The sequence below is a fragment of the Rhizomucor pusillus genome (genome assembly GCF_041956525.1).
Source record: "Rhizomucor pusillus strain CBS 183.67 unplaced genomic scaffold VTP01scaffold_11, whole genome shotgun sequence".
NCBI lineage: Eukaryota > Fungi > Mucoromycota > Mucoromycetes > Mucorales > Lichtheimiaceae > Rhizomucor > Rhizomucor pusillus.
Window position 1 is genome coordinate 1,072,047 of NW_027192153.1, and position 19,131 is coordinate 1,091,177.

General features: G+C 46.1%; 10 protein-coding genes across 10 annotated transcripts; 6 read left to right on the forward strand and 4 right to left on the reverse strand.

The window, feature by feature from the left end:
- Positions 1–147: 147 nt before the first annotated feature.
- VTP01DRAFT_1930 (uncharacterized protein) lies at positions 148–1,244 on the forward strand (the record flags this gene model as incomplete). Its single annotated transcript, XM_069380335.1, has 5 exons — positions 148–299; positions 367–549; positions 609–837; positions 905–1,066; positions 1,131–1,244. 5 exons carry the CDS (start codon positions 148–150, stop codon positions 1,242–1,244), a joined length of 840 nt encoding a protein of 279 aa, XP_069238354.1.
- A 451-nt stretch (positions 1,245–1,695) lies between these two features.
- On the reverse strand, positions 1,696–2,942 carry VTP01DRAFT_1931 (uncharacterized protein; the record flags this gene model as incomplete). Its single annotated transcript, XM_069380336.1, has 2 exons — positions 1,696–2,713; positions 2,773–2,942. 2 exons carry the CDS (start codon positions 2,940–2,942, stop codon positions 1,696–1,698), a joined length of 1,188 nt encoding a protein of 395 aa, XP_069238355.1.
- Positions 2,943–3,664: 722 nt separating this feature from the next.
- VTP01DRAFT_1932 (uncharacterized protein) lies at positions 3,665–4,147 on the forward strand (the record flags this gene model as incomplete). Its single annotated transcript, XM_069380337.1, has 2 exons — positions 3,665–3,845; positions 3,924–4,147. 2 exons carry the CDS (start codon positions 3,665–3,667, stop codon positions 4,145–4,147), a joined length of 405 nt encoding a protein of 134 aa, XP_069238356.1.
- Positions 4,148–4,188: 41 nt separating this feature from the next.
- VTP01DRAFT_1933 (uncharacterized protein) lies at positions 4,189–5,651 on the reverse strand (the record flags this gene model as incomplete). Its single annotated transcript, XM_069380338.1, has 6 exons — positions 4,189–4,481; positions 4,538–4,757; positions 4,831–4,946; positions 4,998–5,094; positions 5,174–5,324; positions 5,629–5,651. The coding sequence occupies 6 exons, from the start codon at positions 5,649–5,651 to the stop codon at positions 4,189–4,191; spliced, it is 900 nt and encodes a 299-aa protein (XP_069238357.1).
- A 56-nt stretch (positions 5,652–5,707) lies between these two features.
- Positions 5,708–5,983, forward strand: VTP01DRAFT_1934 (uncharacterized protein; the record flags this gene model as incomplete). The annotated part of the gene is made up of 2 exons (XM_069380339.1): positions 5,708–5,826; positions 5,902–5,983. The coding sequence occupies 2 exons, from the start codon at positions 5,708–5,710 to the stop codon at positions 5,981–5,983; spliced, it is 201 nt and encodes a 66-aa protein (XP_069238358.1).
- A 17-nt stretch (positions 5,984–6,000) lies between these two features.
- Positions 6,001–6,924, reverse strand: VTP01DRAFT_1935 (uncharacterized protein; the record flags this gene model as incomplete). The annotated part of the gene is made up of 2 exons (XM_069380340.1): positions 6,001–6,432; positions 6,505–6,924. The coding sequence occupies 2 exons, from the start codon at positions 6,922–6,924 to the stop codon at positions 6,001–6,003; spliced, it is 852 nt and encodes a 283-aa protein (XP_069238359.1).
- Positions 6,925–9,292: 2,368 nt separating this feature from the next.
- Positions 9,293–10,808, forward strand: VTP01DRAFT_1936 (uncharacterized protein; the record flags this gene model as incomplete). The annotated part of the gene is made up of 6 exons (XM_069380341.1): positions 9,293–9,368; positions 9,426–9,559; positions 9,622–10,051; positions 10,111–10,431; positions 10,490–10,652; positions 10,712–10,808. 6 exons carry the CDS (start codon positions 9,293–9,295, stop codon positions 10,806–10,808), a joined length of 1,221 nt encoding a protein of 406 aa, XP_069238360.1.
- A 202-nt stretch (positions 10,809–11,010) lies between these two features.
- VTP01DRAFT_1937 (uncharacterized protein) lies at positions 11,011–12,569 on the forward strand (the record flags this gene model as incomplete). The annotated part of the gene is made up of 3 exons (XM_069380342.1): positions 11,011–11,186; positions 11,246–12,426; positions 12,496–12,569. The coding sequence occupies 3 exons, from the start codon at positions 11,011–11,013 to the stop codon at positions 12,567–12,569; spliced, it is 1,431 nt and encodes a 476-aa protein (XP_069238361.1).
- Positions 12,570–12,989: 420 nt separating this feature from the next.
- On the forward strand, positions 12,990–15,321 carry VTP01DRAFT_1938 (uncharacterized protein; the record flags this gene model as incomplete). The annotated part of the gene is made up of 3 exons (XM_069380343.1): positions 12,990–13,317; positions 13,387–13,877; positions 13,954–15,321. The coding sequence occupies 3 exons, from the start codon at positions 12,990–12,992 to the stop codon at positions 15,319–15,321; spliced, it is 2,187 nt and encodes a 728-aa protein (XP_069238362.1).
- A 1,722-nt stretch (positions 15,322–17,043) lies between these two features.
- Positions 17,044–19,095, reverse strand: VTP01DRAFT_1939 (uncharacterized protein; the record flags this gene model as incomplete). Its single annotated transcript, XM_069380344.1, has 1 exon — positions 17,044–19,095. One exon carries the CDS (start codon positions 19,093–19,095, stop codon positions 17,044–17,046), a length of 2,052 nt encoding a protein of 683 aa, XP_069238363.1.
- Positions 19,096–19,131: the final 36 nt, after the last annotated feature.

The following is a 19,131-nucleotide window of genomic DNA, read 5'->3' on the forward strand; positions in this document are numbered from 1 at the left end:
GCTTCGAGTCTTTTTCTCATATATCCAATTGTAATAATACTTATAAATGGCTATTACACTATTATTATCATCACAATCACACTGTGTTCATTATTGACCTGTGTGCGCGTCGCAGGCAATCTATTCCAGGCTCTTTACTTTTTTCATATGCAGACTTCTCCGGCACCTCGAGGATTACCAACTCACGAGCTAATACAACAAGGCAATGTCAAGAGTGGGATGAAGCAAGGCATCCGTCTCCATGGGTGGACTATCACGAGCGAGAAAGCGAGTATATGCAACTCTACCGAAATGGACAAGTAAGTTCAAATGTCAGCATCGAAAGACTTCGAACTTATCACGCTGACGTTGTGTTCAACAACGTAGCATACAAAAGGACATTGGCATTCCTCCTCCAGAAATGGTGTTTGGAAGCAACCGGATTACGTTCGCAACGGATAAAGTAGCTATCGAGTTCAATGCATACGATGCTTTGCGGTATGTGGATACCAGTCCAGAGAGCAGCGAGTATATCAAGGTAGCATATGCCAATGAGTGGACACGAAAGAGGTATACCTTGCAGCAGCGTGTAGTAGCCAGAAAGGACGCCAGACTGACAGTGTAGACAGCACAGCAAATCATACAAATATCAAGGATGTCGTCAAACCGTACGATTGGACGTACACAACGACTTACAAAGGCACTGTGTTGCGAGGAGGGGAATTTGAACAAGCAGAGGAACCTCAAGTAGATTTCGAACGATTGAAGCAAAAGGAACCGATTCTTTTCTACAATGAAAACATTTTGTATGAAGATGAATTAGCAGATAACGGTACTACTATGTTGTCCATACGGCTGGTAAGCACAGATAACTGCCTCTAACGCCACGTTCCACACCCAACTCTTACTCGTCCATCCTACGTAGCGAGTCATGCCATCATGCTTTTTGATATTACAACGCCTTTTTCTTCGCGTTGACGACGTTCTGTTTCGGATAAACGATACTCGGATTTACCATGAATTCGGTGCGCCGTACGTTGTGCGAGAATACACATCCAAAGAGGAGACATTTTACAATGTATTAAAGGTACGCTACATACATCACGATTTATACTATCTCATAATGTGTCTTAACTCGTGCTATCTCATAGAAACTGCCTGCAGCCAAAAAGGATGTTTCAATGCTAAACGATCCCAACTGGGTATCTTCCATACTGCCACCAGAACCCAAAGTTTTTACACGAGAGCGGCTTGCATGTACATGATTCGTTACTATTACATCCATCATCTGTATTTGTTTATGGTGTAGATCTAGTTGTGATCGAGGGGCGAGCTGTAGGGATAATCGGGGGCCTAACAGAACTCGAGATGGGAAGGGGATTTGCTCTGTTGGAGCTTACAGAACGCTTCGGTTCGCCTTTAATTACTACATGGCACATGCACCACCTTCTCTGTCAGTTTGAAAATCTATGGGTCGACTAGCTGGGAAAGGTTCTTGTCTGCCGGGAGATCGTCGTATTGATAGAACTTCATGTCATCTTTGGATTTTTCCACAGTAACCCTATGATAGCCTGTATTATCTCACTCATGAAGCTGGATTACACAGCATTTTGTTGGCATCCAAAGGAACAATACGGCGTCTGTTTATGTTATTAGAACTCAAACTTTTCATTCGACAACTGCTTGCATTTCCATGATTTATTGCAGCTACTTTATTCATTGTCTATGATGTTTGTGCACCCAGTTTCCTGTCTCCAAAACACCGTTATTATGCTTGATCTTGACGCTGCTACTGAGCTTTTCGCAAAGTTGTTCTATGTGCGGTTCTTTTTCCACCCATTGAAAGAGCTCCGGTTTCCATTCAATACCATCTTGTTCGCGCTGCTTTCGCTGCGCTCGTTGCTCATTTTCTATGGCACTCTTTTCTTCACCGGCAGTTTGAACGTCTCCGGCACGGATGGCCACTGATACCTTCTGCCACACTCGACGGGATTCAAGCGGACCTTGCTCCTCGAGCGGTTTGACATACAACTGGGCGGGTCTGAGCTCCGCAACATCCAAGAACGGTTCCGACGCCTTGCTGCCGTGAGCTGTGAGGGTAGATTTGCCGCTCCACTGGCCTTCGACTTTGTACGTATAGTTCTTATCGCCGTTCTTGTAAACATGCGCTTTGAAGTGATTCTTTTCACCGGAAATCCATCCCTTCGAGCTGAATTCGATGGTGGTGTAATAATTGGTGGATGACTGGATGTAGTTTGTGCCGGTTAATTCGACGTACGGTGCGGCATACCAGATTCCGTTGACTGTAAGTGAAGGATGTGTAAACATGTAAGTTTCATTATCGCGCGCTCCCAAAGTAACCAGTCCGCGTCCGGTTTGGTCGCAGATGAGCGAAGTGCCTGAGAATCGCGTTTTTTGTCCGCTATGTCCGTTCAGAGTGATTTTATGCTTATCATTGTGGATATAGAATGCGGTGACAGGTGGATGGTGCGAAACTTGCTCGCAGACAACCTGCGTTTCTCCGCTGGCTCCAACAGCACCCCAGGTTGCAAACCAACGCTCCCCGAGTACTGGGTTATAAGGCTTCTTTTCCCATTCACCCTTCGGGACACGGCTTGAAAAAGATGCATTCAAGGCAGAAATGTACCAACGGATAAACGCTAGCATGCGTTGGCATTCATCGTCAGCAGAGGGGATCGCTGTAAACAAATCTGGCTGCTGTGCCCAGTATTCTCTTGATATAAAACATTAGCCACTTCTCGAATCGAATACCTGGCTGCTTACAGCACTTACGAGTATTCAATCAAAGATACTGGTGCCAACAGGAACGGCGGACATGTGAGTGCGGATATGTCGCCCGAGAAGGATGTCAATGATTTCAAGAAAGAGTGGAATGCACCCTTTTGTTCTTGCGGGACATGCTCGATCTTTTCAACGTCGGTCTGCTCGTGAGCGGGTGACATGTTTGCTGCTTTACAAACTGAAAAAAAAAGAAAAGCGAATAAAAAAGGAGATGGGTTAATGCAACCATCTGCAAGAATCCTGCTCCATATAAGGGCGCTTTGGCCAAGAAAATTACGTCATACAGGGACGCCGCCCGGAATAAATATAGTAGCCAGTCTGCATATGAGACTTGCTTCTACATCTTAAAATAATGCTCGCCGTCAGTGAACATGGTGTCGCAAAACCACAAATCTGAGGATATATTCAAAAGTACATTAAGTCTCGGAAATAATGCTTATCTTCCCTCGTGTTCACCCTCACCCATCGAGTGAGTTCTGGTCAATCGTTAAGAGCAAAGTTGAATATAACAGGCTTTTGGAAAAAGAGACAATGATAACCAGAATTACTGAAGAATCCATTAGCTTAAGGTTGTGAGATTTCGAAGGCTTTGTCTCTCATTCCCATAAGTGCTTAGATAAATGTCATAACAGAGAGCAGCTCTGATCTGATTCTCACCACGAAGTTTACACGTTTCCAAGTGGGGACGTCACGGTCCGCGACAAGACTTTCTGGTTATGCAACGTCTGATTTGCCAGAGCGCGAAAGCGATTTATCAAATGCATCATTCTTTAAGGATTGGCAGTACATGCTTGTCGAGGACTTGTGAACAAGAAAAAATGATGCACTACAACCGTTGTGACCAAATGAGCAGGTTGTTAACCTATATAGGTAACAGGCCTGGATGCCTCTGGTTGGTGTCCTCCGGCTTCCTTCTGGTGCAGAACTTATTGTACGTGGTGGCGCTTTGCTTCATGCATTCGAATTGGTAAGAGACCTTGACAGATCCGGCGGTGCTTGTATTCTTCGTCTACGTTTGCCGGACAATTCACATGACTGTCGAGACTTGCATTACAAGGAGAGTTGTGAGACTTGATCTCTTGAAATCCACTGTCTCTCGTTGATGCGATAAAGACGGGAGGCAAACACGACGACGCTACCAGTTGCTCAGGATGCGAGCACGCGCGCACACGAACGCAGCAACCGTCACTTAGGCACCGGGCTTTCGCACAGGGTTGACCTCCACGGGGGCCCTCTCACGGGCGCTGCCGCTGGGCTTCCTTCTACCGTGCTTGCCCTCACCATGGCCAGCAATGCCATTTTTGAGAAACAACTGTACGCTGCGCCGGGAGAACTTATGGGTTACTTGGATCTCGTCCCGCAATAGGTCAGAAAAAGTTGCATATATCATATTTATATCCCTTTCAATCATTGGGAATAAAAGACTGAAGGTGTCACCGAATCGTTAACATCATGAACCACATCGGTAACTTGGTTGTGTGTCAGGCTTAGTCGTTTTTGCCGGCAGACAATCTTGTCTCCAGAGGGCCTCCGGACGCAAAACCTGTTGTACGTGCACATAATTTGTTTGCAAGTATCCAAATGGCCCAGAAACACATTCAGTGTATCCAGTGAGTTTGGCACCTCAATCTGGCCGATTTTCAAGAAAGGGTATAATGCTTCGGCATGTAAGGCACACAAGAAGAAAGTGACATTCATACCTACGTAGATAACACCATCAATGAGCTCCATCCTGTCTTTCCTTGGATCAACTTACCGACAGCCTGAATCCCCAAAGTGCATTGCACCTCCTCGCGGTCAAAGGCGTTCTTGCAGAACATTGCCAGGCGAAAAGTATCAGTATGCGTTAGCAGATGGCGTATGGCTGCGCTCGCAGGCTTGACCTCGCAGAATCCCAAGGCGTAAACGTCTTGAATCTGCTTTGTCAGCGTCATGCCTCCATCTGGACGCTGATTCATCTGTATTGAGCCAAACTCCTTACCGCATCTGTTTAGCCTAACAGCCATTGTTCCATCGATTTTGTAATCCAAGAGCACTGGTTTGTCTTACCATTGGAAGAGGCGACGTCCATCGGGCTGATGAAGTAGTTGGACTCAAAACAGGATCCAGATAGTTAGTTATCAGCTCCATCTTGCCGATAGTAAGCGCTACTTTGATATTGGCAGCTTATTTACGCTGTTGTGTCTTAAAATTCGAGCGTGTTGACCATGCTTTACGAAAGCATTTAGGGTTGGAACATGCCTTCGCCTTCTCCATCATGTTGATCAATGTGACGTGAGCCAAGAGACGTGCTATGGCCATGTTCTTGAGGGCCTATAATCAAATGTTATAAGCATGTTGTAAACATGTTTCTGTACGCGAATCGTTGTCAATAGCTGGACAACTTTTTGACCGAAGAGAACAAGCCGTCTTCCACATCGATGGGAAGATCAATGTAAACATCAGGGCAAACAGACCCGACCTCCCATGTAGCTTCCTCGTGGCGATCCTTGAAGCAAGGGTCTCCGCCGACCTGTCGTCCGACTTTGCCTTGGTTATCAATCCTGCAGTCTCAAGGAACCTTCGACAGCGAATTTCCAGTCAAGCTGGATCTCAGTGCATGGACATTGACTAAGGTGGGGCTGTAGACACGTTGGCGAAATCTTCCTTGCTACGACGAATGTAATCAATGCATAAAGGAGACCGAGATGGGTGTAGAATATATGGTTTCTGAAAGGCGATTTACTTCGGATAGACAGATAGGTAGTCACTGTTGGATAGATTAATCGTATTGAAGAAAAAGGAGATCGAGGTTATGTTTGGCACCAGTCCCTACGGAAATGTGACGGAGAGGTTTAAAGCGCTTACAAATGTGGAAATTTATGCAGCATTTTAACCAATGAAAGGCTGGGAATAAAGAAGCTGCCTTGCTTTTATCGTTGCCAGAATGGATCTTAAAATTGTTTTCGATTGGAAAGTAGATGTTTATGCTGTAAGCCATATTGTCATCAACTACTACATAAGCAGCTATTGTCTGTCCGAAGCAAGTCCCAAAGAAGTAACGCAGTTATGATCCATCCTTGACGAGGTGGCCAAATCGACCTTCAGCGATTAAGCGTACAGAATATATCTTGGCCATAGAGTACTTTGTGTAATATTTCGCATAAAGAGACTCAACTTGAAGGCTTTATTTCTCGTTGGGAATAAGGTAATAAGTATCTGAAAGAAGATGTCTCCATTTTACCATCGGATCTTGTCTGGGAAGTATTCTGAGATCAATTCAAGGTAGTAAGACTTGAGTTCGTCGACGTCAGGCACATCTTCGGCCTTGGAGTAAAGGTCGTATTGGTTAAAAGTCTTGACCCATTTCATCATTTCTGTATCCTTTTCGTTGAGCAGCCAGGAGTATTCTCCTTGAGTGTGGCAAGAGTAGAAGGAGTGGTATCGGATTATGTACAGGGCTTCGGGAGGCAAGTAATCCTTGCAGACAGTGTAGAGATATTCGTCGTGGCCGAAGCTCATGTGCACATTCTCGAGACCACAGTTTGGCTCATAGATGCCATACTTGGTGCTATACACTGGATGCTTGCTGTCGGGATTGCCAGCAAAGAACTCGGGATGGACAACCTTGCCTGCATGTTTGCATCCGACGGGGAACGTGTCACCTACCACCTGACGACAAGCACGCCAAAAAAACACCTGCTTGAGTGTCTCACAAATACTTTAGGAAGAATATGCACTTACAGTCCATTGCGGTTCGCCAAGGAAGAAGAGATACTTGCCGAGGTCATGGATCAATGCCGTCAGGACCAACCACCGAGGCTGACCATCGCGACGAGCAGCTTCTGCGGATTGAAGCGCATGCACGGTTTGCGGAAGCTCAGTGTCGGGATCCGACTCGTCAACGAGACCATTGAGCACTTCGAGCGCTTCCCATACACCCATTTCGGCCTTGTCCAGTTTCTGGTACTTTTCTTTCATGGTAACCACGTGGGCCAAAGTCTGTTTCTCGTGGTTTTCCTTGTAAAAGGCGGCGACGGTGCTTGATGCCTCGACATAGTCGCGAAACGCCTCGGTCTGCTTGTTTGATTTGTTCTCTCCGAACTTTGTGCGCAAAAAGTCTTCCCACAATGCAGAGATTCGTGCAGCTTCAGAAACAGTCATGGTTGTGTTTGAGAATGATTCCTTGGCTCGTCCCTGACAGCTAGCTTTATATACTACTGCCAGTGGCGCCCTTGCAAAAAATAAAAATTCTCATATGCTAAAAGCGCAGTAGTGCACGGGCCTGCTAATTACGGTAAAGTCATGTTTCATTAGATACCACACGAATTCCCCGAGATCAGTTTGTTTTGGGTAGGTCCTGGGCGGTATTTTTCGCAACTTTAATGTTGCAGGTGCAGCTAGATAACCATAACTAATCAGTCCAAGCACGACTCGCATTCACGTCACTGCATCAATGCAGCTGCTGCTACTACAAATTGGTACATACAAGCTATATTGAGAACTTGCCGTTGGCGGATTGCCAAATGGCGGTACTTTACAGAACCTTAACTGCATTTTACCCATGGAAAACTTTTGTATGTTGTTCTGATTTATTGGGACCCTAGTTCGGGGACGTGACCGAAACACCATTGCAGTAAATGTACCTGATAAAGAAACATCAGCAGAACATACCATAGCATTGCAATAAAACCTTTGTTCGCAATACAAGAATCCACTAAATCCGCTTATTCACGAGGAATTCTCCGGGTATTCCTTCATTTTAGGCACAGAGTGTTTTGAATATCTCTAAACATCAAGTGACCATTGACAGTTTATTCATGCTGGTAAGGAGAAAATGTGTTAGCAATGCAAGGCTGTACATATAGACTTCCTCAAGCTAACGTACATGTTTAGAAAATGCTATGTATTCTGATTCAGTCTTACAGGAAATACAGCGTGACCACAAAAGGACAGGAACAAGACGAGTTCTTTGCTACCAGGGAACAGGCAGGATGAAGCTATCTTCAAGCAACAGAGTGTGTGACCTTTGACATTGCAATCTGCGAGTTCTCCTGTTTATATGTAGTCAATGGGTACCATCATGTATGCTTTATGTACATAATGTCGATGTCGTCACTAGGCTAAAGAGTGATTATGTTGAGCTTTTGACCTAAACTATCGATATGCAATCCATTTACTCAAGGAATATCCACAGAATTTCGTTATTGCTATTCTGGAAGTTCAATACATGAATAATGATATGCCATACAGCATAAATGGATGGGTTTTTCTTTTCTGGTGCTAGGAGAATGATAGCGTATGATAAACCGTTATTATTTCTTTTATTTCGATTGATATGACCATTTATCTTCTATGCCCATGTGAATGCACGCTTGCTTATGCTGAAAGTTGATCGACCGCCACGGAAAGTTTTGAGTCTTGATCGAAAAATGGTTCCCCTTAGCAGTTGAAGCATTATTGGCCGCGCCAAGATTTCGACTCTGTTGTCACAGGTAAGAACATTTTAGCGTTTTTACCGGAGCCATCATACACGGCTATAGGTAATTCAAGCATATCAGCAAGAATCTGAGGGCAGTCTAGTGATAAAAACCAATAATTAGAGGAGCAAGGAGAGTCACAGCAATCTTCAGCAAGTGATGCGTACTGCAGTGTCCGGTATCGCTCATTTCCTTGAGCATCCGTATCTCTATTTATGACTTGGAAGATGTATTACAAAGTTTCCATTCGAATTGGGATTTTTGAACCGACGTGCATGGTAGTTGCCGTTGGGACAGGTTTCTGCTTTGCAAAATTTGTACACTTGAGGACCTTCAACAAGAAATCCATGGTCTTATCTCGTACACAATTCAATTTCCATTTGTATCGTTGTATGTTGTTTTCACTTTTAGTCCTCGGCAAACTACTTGGTCTTCATACAGAAATAATAATCTTGGTCGCGTCCACCGACTTAAAGAAGTGCAAATATCCATACCTAACAAGAAAATTATTAGCGTTTAAACAGGAAGTCGCCCGCGTTCATATACTCACGGACTTCCTTGCTTCTCTATCTTCAGATGCTGTATTTGGGTGCTATATTGCTTTTATCGTTGTCATATAGCATGGATGGATCTTTTATGAATGTTATCGATTCGAAAGCATGTTCTTGTGTTGTAAACCATATTCTCGGCCACCTTCTCTACATGAACTAGATTCGCAGTTTTATGTGGAATATGATGGATGCTATGCTCCTGATTGACTATGGAGCCAAACGACCGAACATGCATAGGAAGCGGTCGAGTTTATTAATCCTGGATGCGGCTATGTACATATATAGAGGTGTTGCAATATCTGATGGTTTCAAATGATGCGTAGTAAGTACGAGATCTATAACGCTTTATCTACGACCGAACCAGTCAAATATCCCCAAAATAGGGCTGCCCTGGGCGGGGTCTATCGGGTTTTCCGACGATAAAAAGGATCGGCGGCAAAATTGCTGGCCGAACAATTTCTCGGTTGTGTAGAATCGCTCCCACCTCACCCCAGCTGCCACATGCAAGAGCCAGAGTTGAATTCAATACAGTCTAGCAAAGAAGAGGAAGAGAAACCCGAATCACGGAGACCGAAAGGTATGCGCTTATTGTTTGGAAGAGCTCTCAATCGATGGTTAATTTATTATTTGATAGATGGGGCGTTTCGACAGCAGAGATTACCAGCATGGCAGCCTGTAATGACGCCTCGAGTAGTACTGCCTACATTTTTCATTGTAGGCATACTCTTTTTGCCAATAGGAGGACTGTTGTACTGGTCGAGCGGGCGAGTAAGTAAAGAAAGAATTATGGCGAACTTGGCAACAAGAACGATGGCTAATTAATTTAACAGGTGGATGAGTTAATGATTGACTATTCTCATTGTGGATCCTACAGTAGCCCTGTATACCTCGCACCCAGCTCGTACGCTTATCAGTTCTCGAAAGACGTAAATGCGAGCAACATGGAACCTCCCGCATTTCATTATCAAAACAGCACTCAATTCCTCGACCCAGAGTGGCAGAATCCAAACAACTTGACTATCCGGCAATGCGTGCTAGACTTCACCGTACCCACTACTATGAATGGGCCTGTTTTCATGTATTACCGCCTCACCAACTTTTACCAGAACCATCGTCTGTATATTAAGAACTTTGATGCCAACCAGCTCTACGGCCACGCTGCAAGCGGATCGACGTACCGTACCAACTGTGACCCTCTCGCTGTGAGCGGGACAGATATCATCTACCCTTGTGGGCTCATAGCAAACTCCATGTTTAATGGTAGGAGAGGAAAAAGCAAGCTGCATTGAGCAGGATTCATGCTCACACTCTGTTGATAGACACCGCATCCAACCTCACTTCCGTCAATGTCCCGAACGACCAGTACACCTTTTCCACCAAAGGCATTGCTTGGCCATCCGACAAGAAAAAATACAAACCGACGCAGTACGATATTGCACAGATCGTTCCTCCACCGAACTGGGCGCTTCGGTATCCTAATGGTCGCTACGATGAACAACATCCGCCTCCGGATCTTCAGAATATGGAGCGTTTTCAAGTCTGGATGCACATGGCAGCCTTGCCAGATTTTAGAAAAATTTGGGCTCGGAATGATAACGACGATTTACCGGCTGGACGATGGCGCGTCTACATTGATATGAGTATGTAAAATGTGGTAAACTTAGGGAATGGCATGCTCACAGCTCCTGAATGCGTTAGACTTTGATACTCTCCAGTATGGTGGTACGAAATGGCTTGTGCTCTCGACGACGAGCTCTCTTGGCGGCCGCAACCCCTACATTGGTATTGCATACATGGCGATAGGTGCTCTGTGTGTTCTTTTGGGCTTAATATTTACGCTCGTACACCTCATCAAGCCAAGGTAAGCTTATGCAACCGCTAGTACATGAATACATCGAGGCATCTGACATTGAAATACAGGAAATTGGGCGATACCAGCTATCTCTCATGGAACAAGCCTGGTGGCGGTCTACCAGAGAACAAGATTCGTAAGAAGAAGATGAAAAAGCAGGAGTAATTTTCTTTACATTTGTATATATATATACTATACCTTGTACCATCATCATCGTCATCATTTGATTGTTTTACCCACCACTGCTTATGTTCCCCACTATTGTCCGGAAGGTCCGACAGTTGCCAAGCTAACATGGATATAGATCAGCTCCTTTTTTTTCTCGCTTTCTCCTTTTCTCTCTTCTGTTTATCAAAGCATTTTATCGATGCCGCGTGCGTCACGCTTAGTAGTCCTTGCCGGCTTGACAGTTATAATATGTCTTGTTCTATATGCATCAATGATGTACACTCCCGAACGGTCTCTAAGCTCCTCGCTGGATAAATCCAAGGAGGCCGGGACACGCGTAGGAGGCACGGGTTATTTCTCATGGTTTCCTCACGGGTAAAAAAGAGAGACTACTGAGATCAGTGGGAGCGATGCTGACATTAGTCTCTAACAAGAGGTTTCCCGGAACAACACGAAGCATTCAGAACGGCCATCCGCATTGCGTTTGAGACGAAGCGTACTATAATAGCGCCCAAGCTGCGGCTAGGTCGATCCTATGACTGGGCGCCGTTCGACACGTTATCCCGACGCTACGAAGCCCAAGATAAAGCGATTTTGAGACAACTATGCCGTTCTGATAAAAGATATTGGCAAACAATCCTCGAGCCTTGTGAAACGATCGACGAGTGGACAGAAATCCCATGGTCTGTGCTATTTGATTTCACCGAGCTGCAGCAAAAATACGGTATCCAGATCATCGAACGAACCGAGGGACATGGATGGGGCACAGCAGAGTCGGCTTTGGGAGGCAGCGTCGACCCAGCGGATGTGGTCGTTGTGGATCCTATGAGTTTCCCGAAAAATGGATCGCTGATCGACGAAAATGCAGCAACAGCAGCGTCCAGCACGTTGCCGCTACCGAGACTGATGCGTACGAGTCAAATCCAAAAGATCCAACAGCGTCTTATACAGTTTGGGTCGCTGGCTTCAGCGGCCCGATACCCAACAGGAGAAAGCAAAGGCTTGAGCGCGCTGAACAAGGACATTTCATCTCGACTGTTTATACTGCCAGACCGTCTGCCGCCCCTCACAGCTGCAGCTGAAAAGATAACAATGACGCTGGGTGGTCGCAAAGCATACAACTGGCTGTATCTGAATCTTACTTACTTTAACGAGCTGGATAAACTGGATCCCGTGCCCATCAATGAAATGAGCAAGCAAGATAGCAAAGATCTCATGGCAGGCGTTATAACCGAGATCTTTGGCGACATGCCCATCAACCAAGCTGTAGCAGCGTCCATCCCAGAAGATGATAAAGCTCGTCTGACCAGTATCCTTCAGAATAACAAAAAGAAGGAAATGCTTGCGACGTGCATCGATTACCGTTCCAAGACAGACAACAAGTATCCTATGTATTACCTTGTCAACGAACTAGAATCTGACCCGCTGCAAAGTCGTCCGGAGCTATTCAAACCACTGTTTGAAGCACTGCCGTGCTTATTCACAAAGCAAGATATGTACAGCATTGGCGTGTTGGACAAATCCTGGGCAAAACATTCTGATATTCTCTCGGATCCAAACGTCGACTACGAAGCATTGCTGTCGCCCATGTTGGATATCCTTGTAGCTTCAAAAGGTAACGTATTTGCAATGCATTGCATTCAAATTTGTTTTTGCTGAGACTCTAGCATAATTTTTTTTTTAGCTTATTCCTTCTTTGAGACACCTCAAACCTTGCTTTCTCGGTTCCTCAACTTTGTTCTTCGTGCATCGCAATAGATATACTTGACGCTTTTTTCCCCTCACCCTTGTACATACCTGAAAATAGTAATGAAAACTTGCATCAGTTATTGGATTCTAAGCAATTTTCATTCAACTCTCTATTTCACAAACAAATGTTGCCAAATGGACTAGTCTCTGTGATACGACGACGATGTTGCCCAAAATTTACCGTTATGTAATCCTAGAACATTAAAAAAGTAGCAGCAAAGGAATGGCTTCGCATATTGGCACAAAGTTTGTATGTACAGTTTAGGAGCTTTTTGTATTCACCGCGTGAAACGTTCCACAATCCTAGCCCAAGCCCTGCTGCCTGCTCGTAGCAGCAACAGTGTGCGCTCAGCCCCAAACGAGAGTTCGGCCGCCAGCGCCATCATGCTATTTTATTTCTTTTTCTCCTCCCTTTCTTCCACACCCACCATGCCGCAAGGATGCCTTGCATACACAGACTCGTACCTAGTGTTCTTCAATTCATCTAGTGACAGCAGATCCACACCCATCTATACAGCTAGTCACAGCAGCATAGATATCAGATTCGATGGCTCGGCAAACCTTACAGATTTTGTCTTGGGACAGGCATGCGCATTTTACAGTCCATACGTATATCTTGTCGGCACTGCAATAACGTCATCTGCTTCCACTGGAGGAGATACGCAGCAGCATGTTGTCTCAACAAGTTCCGCCTCGCCCTCACCGTCGTCAAGCGTGACGACTGTTTCCACTGGAACCAGTCTTAACAAAAGAGCGGGTAATGTGAAAAAGAAAGGGGCTTGCAATAATAATCAGAGATAGATATTGATATGCAATACGCAAAAAGAGCCTATACCGATAGTCCGTATCTACGATTTGAGCAAGGTGAATGATTTTAGCAGTCCTGGCCAGCCGGTTGCCGACATTATACTGTCGGGCGAGACAGACGCTACCAGGTTCGCGACGGTTGCACCGATCACGGTGCAGGATGGCGGAAGCAGCAACAGCCACTGCATCGCACTGACAGATGGATCATACATCAAAGCGTTTTGCGACACACTTTCGACTCCGTTGACGCAACGTGTACCGATATCGTCATCTACCATACGTCTCGTGAGCTTTCCAGGGACGAATACAAGTTCTCTGATGGTGCTTGGAGAGACAAGCGAAGCGACAGCAGCGCTGGGCTCATCTGTTAGTTTCCAGAACTTGGGGTCGTGGCAATCCAGCAACTTTTCCGGAACCATGCCTTCCACAGCAGCCATTGCTCCGCTGGACCGCGGTAGCAGCCAGCCCGAACTTGCGGTTGGTACGAACGAGTATCTAAGCTATCTCAGGGTAATGTCCAATATATATGCTCAGCTTGAAAAGTGAGTGAGAGATGTTGTTCGCTCAAGTGGCGGAATGTACATAGTTTGGAGATACGCAGCCACTTAACCAGACTGCACCGGTGTCAAGTTCGACCCATTGGAGATCGACCTATCTCGTATTGGATAACCCAACCAGCCCACAAAAGTACTTTCTAGTTGGATCGACCGATGGTACGTCCCTCCAAGGAGTGTCTGGAAACACCAGCGACTTTGTACCCTCGAGCACATCCAACAATGGAGGATCGTCTACGGAACCGAGCGCGACAAACGCACCTGATGAATCGAATGGTGGAAGCAACAGAGCAGGTGTTATTGCCGGCGCCGTTGTAGGTTCGATTGTCGGTGCAGCGTTGATTATCGGTATCTTCGCATGGCTCTTCTGCAGACGCCGGCGCCGACGATCAGATCGCACTGGAGATTTCCTCATAGTCGACGGCGAGAAAGGAGAGCGCGAAATGCCGCTGCTTTCCTTGCTGTCATCAGTACCTCGTGTTCAGCAACTTCACGTAAACAGCGACGAGCTAGCATCTCTGGAGCCGGATGCAACGTCAAGCAGCACTGTTCTAGAGAAAATGGGTTATCTGCCAGTGAGCGGACCAGCCAATTTGCAGCAGCAGGACAACCGACATGCGAGACGCAATTTTACAAAGAACGGCAGTCTTTACACGTTGCATTACTTTTCGTACACAGCGCTAGATGCATTCATGCGAAATATCAAAACGATGGGCGTTGCACGCTCCAACCGATTTATTAAGCAATACGACGCTTTTGACTTGAATACACCAACACCTCGCGGCGGCTATCGATTCCTGTGGATTACTTCACCGTGCACACCAGACCATTCGCTGGAGCATATACTCGATCCAAACACGTACGCACCGATCGACCCGCACGACTTTGCATTCAAGGCATGGTCGGTTTTCGCCATGCTGGAAGCTGTCCGCGATCTCCACGCTCAGAGGATCGCTCACTTGAGCATTTCGCCTCTCTGTTTCTACTTTGAGAACGCTGAGACGGTATCGGATTGGCAGCTTGGCGACTTTGATCAGGCAGCGATCAATGGCGAAACGGCGACTAACCCGAGACTGAACGTTTGCAGCGCGCCGGAAATGCTGACATCTGCCATGTCAGTTAAACGCCGCAACTACCACCGCTTAGTAGTCTCGCAAGCAATGGATATCTGGTCGCTAGGCTGCGTTGTATACCAGGTGGCAACCGGCAAACGGTTCCAGATGGATCTGAAACGTCTGGATGCGCTCGTCGCTGCTGCGTGCCAAGAAGCGGGCGCTGTAGATCACACGTTCCAAGTACTGCTCGAACGCATGCTTCAGCCTGATCCTGTAAAGAGAGACACTGCAGAAAATTTGGCCGCGTACTGGAAAGAAGCGAACGGTCTAGAAGATGACGACTAGTAGCAGTAGTAGTAATAGTAATATATGTACTTTAGTAGAAACGGACAAGAAATGCCACAAACAATTTTTATGATGTAATAATGCAAGCTTGTTTCGCTCTCACTTTGCTTCGAGGACGAAACGAGATAAATCCCAAACTTCTGTGGTTTCAGCTAGAAAAGCCATTCGAGACGAAAATCTCAGGTGAAGTACGACGTCGATCTTCCGAAGATATACAGTATTTACTATGAAAATTAATGTCGAAATGAGAATGAATGATGAGAACGAAATGAGAATTCTGTATGTGCCATTGCATCGAGTATCAATGCCATCTTTGTGAATCTTTGTGAAAATTATTTCTACAGTATAACAACACGCATCAGCTAATTTGACGCATTATCAAGCGTTCAACATCTACAAATCCAACTGAGGTAGTGAACCCTGTGCCGTCAGCATATGTAGTTGGCTTGCATGTCCACGTGTTTTTATCCATGTTGACGGTGCTATGGCATTGCATAGATACTTCTCCCGTGGGAACACACTGTTAAACGAGTACAGAGGCATCCCAGCCTCCAGTCTTCCTTACCAATGAAAATAAACCAATCCGCATTGATCAGTCATGTATTGAAATATGGGCACAACGCGGTCAATAAAAAATGTTCTTTCGTGATTAGTTGTTAACGCAGCATTTCGTCGTGATTTGGAGCTGAAATCGGACAAGATATGGAGGACGTGCAGCGTCGTTATAATCTCGGATGTGTTTTTGTCCACTGGCAGTCTATACATCTACACGATGCCTTGAGAGATAGTCCCCTCCCAAATGACGAGAGAAATCCGGGATGACAACCGGAGATTGAGACGACACAGATATCCTAAGCGTCCAAAGATTTCTCAGGGGCGATCTCTGTCTTGTTGATCGGCAACGGAGACGGTAGCCCGATTATCTGTCGATGGACATATACATGAAAGACCTCCTATGTCGAACGGCACGAAAAAAAGTAGATCGATGGCATATTTTCCTGCCTTCACCAGGTGGCGCTGGCCAGAAGTCGTAAAGGTCCTCAGGTGTTGGACGATTAAAAACATCGTTAAGCACTGCTTTCGTGTAGAGACGGTCGTGGAGAGTTTCTTGGTCTTGATAATCTTGCATGTATTTCCGATTATTTCAAGATACTTTGATTGGAGTGTCGTGTCCAGGTCTAGCGACCAATATGGAAGAGTACGAAATTGGATAACCTACTTTCTTCGCAACTCCATCCCAAATCATAGGCCAGGTCGCGTAGATATTTATCTTCTTCAGTAAAGATTCTCAAGTGATGTTCAGTCTCAACGTACTCACTCTTGTCCCATCTGATGAAGGAGGTTGACACCGATTCATACACATGAATAGAAAAGACGTAAAAATGTATGACGCGGGACTATCAAATCCTACTTTATGCAGCGCTTGAACAAAGAAAAGATGGGGTATAAAGAAGCTGTTTTGCTTTTACTCATATAGCATGAATGGATCTTTTATAAGCATTTTCATTGTGAGAGCGTGCTTTTGTGCCGTAAACAACATTCTCCTATCTGTCTGTCCGAAGCAAATCCTTTCGGTTTGAGTTTTCAGAGCCGCAGGGACTAAAATTGGGTCGAGATGGTCTTAAAGGTGATATAGCATGAATTCAAACGATTGATTATGATGACTATATATATGCGAATGTATGTATGTGATATTTTTTAAGCTAAATCCAGCTAGAAGGATCATGCATTGCACAGTGCATTCATTAGAATTTGATTTTCTATTTCTACCACGTCCGGCGTGGCATGATTGGAGGGACAGTCTCTTGCTTGCAGTTTCTCGTGCCACGTCCTTGACTCGCCCAGGACCATCGTGTCCCACACTCGAGCACCTAGCACTCGAACAAATTTTGACTTTGCTAGGTCGTTGAATGCTTGGACTCTGGAGCTGCTGAGTAATCTGTTTCTCTTAGTATTGTCAGCTCGACAGCAGTAATACTGGGGTGTTCGATATATAATCTGCTTGTTTGCATACGTAGTTGCTACGTAGTTCAAAAGCTTATCGAGCTCCTTGTTAAACTCATACAAAGACATGTACGCCGCGTCCCAGTTGCCTAGCGAGAAAATAACGACGTCGCTTGGATGCGAGATATCAAACGTCGCATTGATGGTCGTGAAAGCTGTCGTCCAGGATGGGTCGTTTAGGTACGTCAGTCCATCCCACTTGTAGCTTCGGAGCAATGCACGCTCGTGCCCGGTGCTATTCCTGAGCCTGACTGCGTTTCTTCGATCTTGCGCGTCAAACCACGACGGGTTCCAACCGGGTTCGTGAAAATCTTCGCAGTGACAACTGCGCAGCTGTTGAATCTTGTTATCATCATCCAGTAACGACCAATCGTATGGATCACTGCTAAGGTTATTGTTGATAGGTGTTTCTTTGTCGTCTTGTTTCTGCCGCTGTTGTTCGCGTTCAGCACTGCTGCTAGCTGCCATTGCTGCCACCATTCGGCCGTGCCATCCGTCACACCACCGACCGCCCGTCACCATTTTCTTGATCGATCGACGCGTATTCGAGTCTCCGTACATATCGATGCCAGCTGGATATTTTTCTGCCAGGCACTCTGCAAAGTCGCTGTAGCTGATACGCTGGTAACGGCAGTCAAAGGGAGCCCAGAATTTGCCATCTTTGTCGGTGACTAAGTCTGGCAACCCAGGAGGAGCAGGTAACCATCGCCCAGGATGGTCTGCTCCGGCGCACAGAGGAAGCTGTAAATGTTGCTGCACGATATCTTCCAGCGTACCATGAGGCTCGCCTACAGTGATAGGCAGCTCCTGCGCGGATATGATTTGCATCATCTGAGGTTTGTACGGCACGATAGGACCTTTTTCGAAATTCCACAAGCCGTCTTGGTATTCCAGTCTACCTTCAAATTTGTAGTGTCCTGGATCGTGCAGCGTGACGCTAGCTTCGTAGACATGTAGCATAAGCCGTTCATGCATCCATTGTTCGCGATCATGCACCCAGGCAGGTTTGTTGTTATCTAGCGTGCGTTTCCGCCATTCATCGCGAAGCGTTTTGTGGCCGCTCCACGGTTGCATGCGCAGTGGCAGCGACGATCCCGTTTCGATGTGTTGAGCTGACACTAGAAGCGAGTCCCACCAGGGCGACGTGAGATTCCTTTGATGCAGTAAAAAGGGTTGATACAGATAGTGGTATGGATTCTCTTGTACACTTGATACCGACGTGGACGATAGCTCCAAAAGAGGGGGTATAACAGCGCGTATGCACATGAATCGTGCCGCTCTGGGAATAAGTAGAATTGGTTCAGGAAAGGTTTGATCGTCTTTGATATCTTGGCTGTCTGCAATGACTCTGCGCAGCACTGGAAGTGGCAACGGCTCGTTTTCGCAGTTACCGTCAGTGGAAAACGCATCTAGGAACTCAATGATAGGTTGCCGTTCGTTGTCACTTGGAAGCAGCCATTTTTGCCACTTTGGGATATTTTCCTTCTCCCGCTGCTGCTCCAACATTTCCAGAATATCCTGCGCGTATGCTGGGAAAAGCTGCGCAGCTGCTTCCTCGATCGCATACAGATCGGAGGCGATCGCGTCTTGCAGAGCGAGATCGCTGCTGTCGTTGTTGTTACGGTCGAGCTGTTGCTGCTGCAAGGTGTTGTTTCTTTCATAGGGGGTGGTGGACTGATATCCAAGCAAGAGCACGAGCAGGATAACTGCCGTCAAGACAAGCACGTGCCAGTTTTGCAGCAGATGCCGGTATCTAGGACGCAAACCCATCCGGTTTACTTGTTTATTTTGCAAATGAGAAAAGGA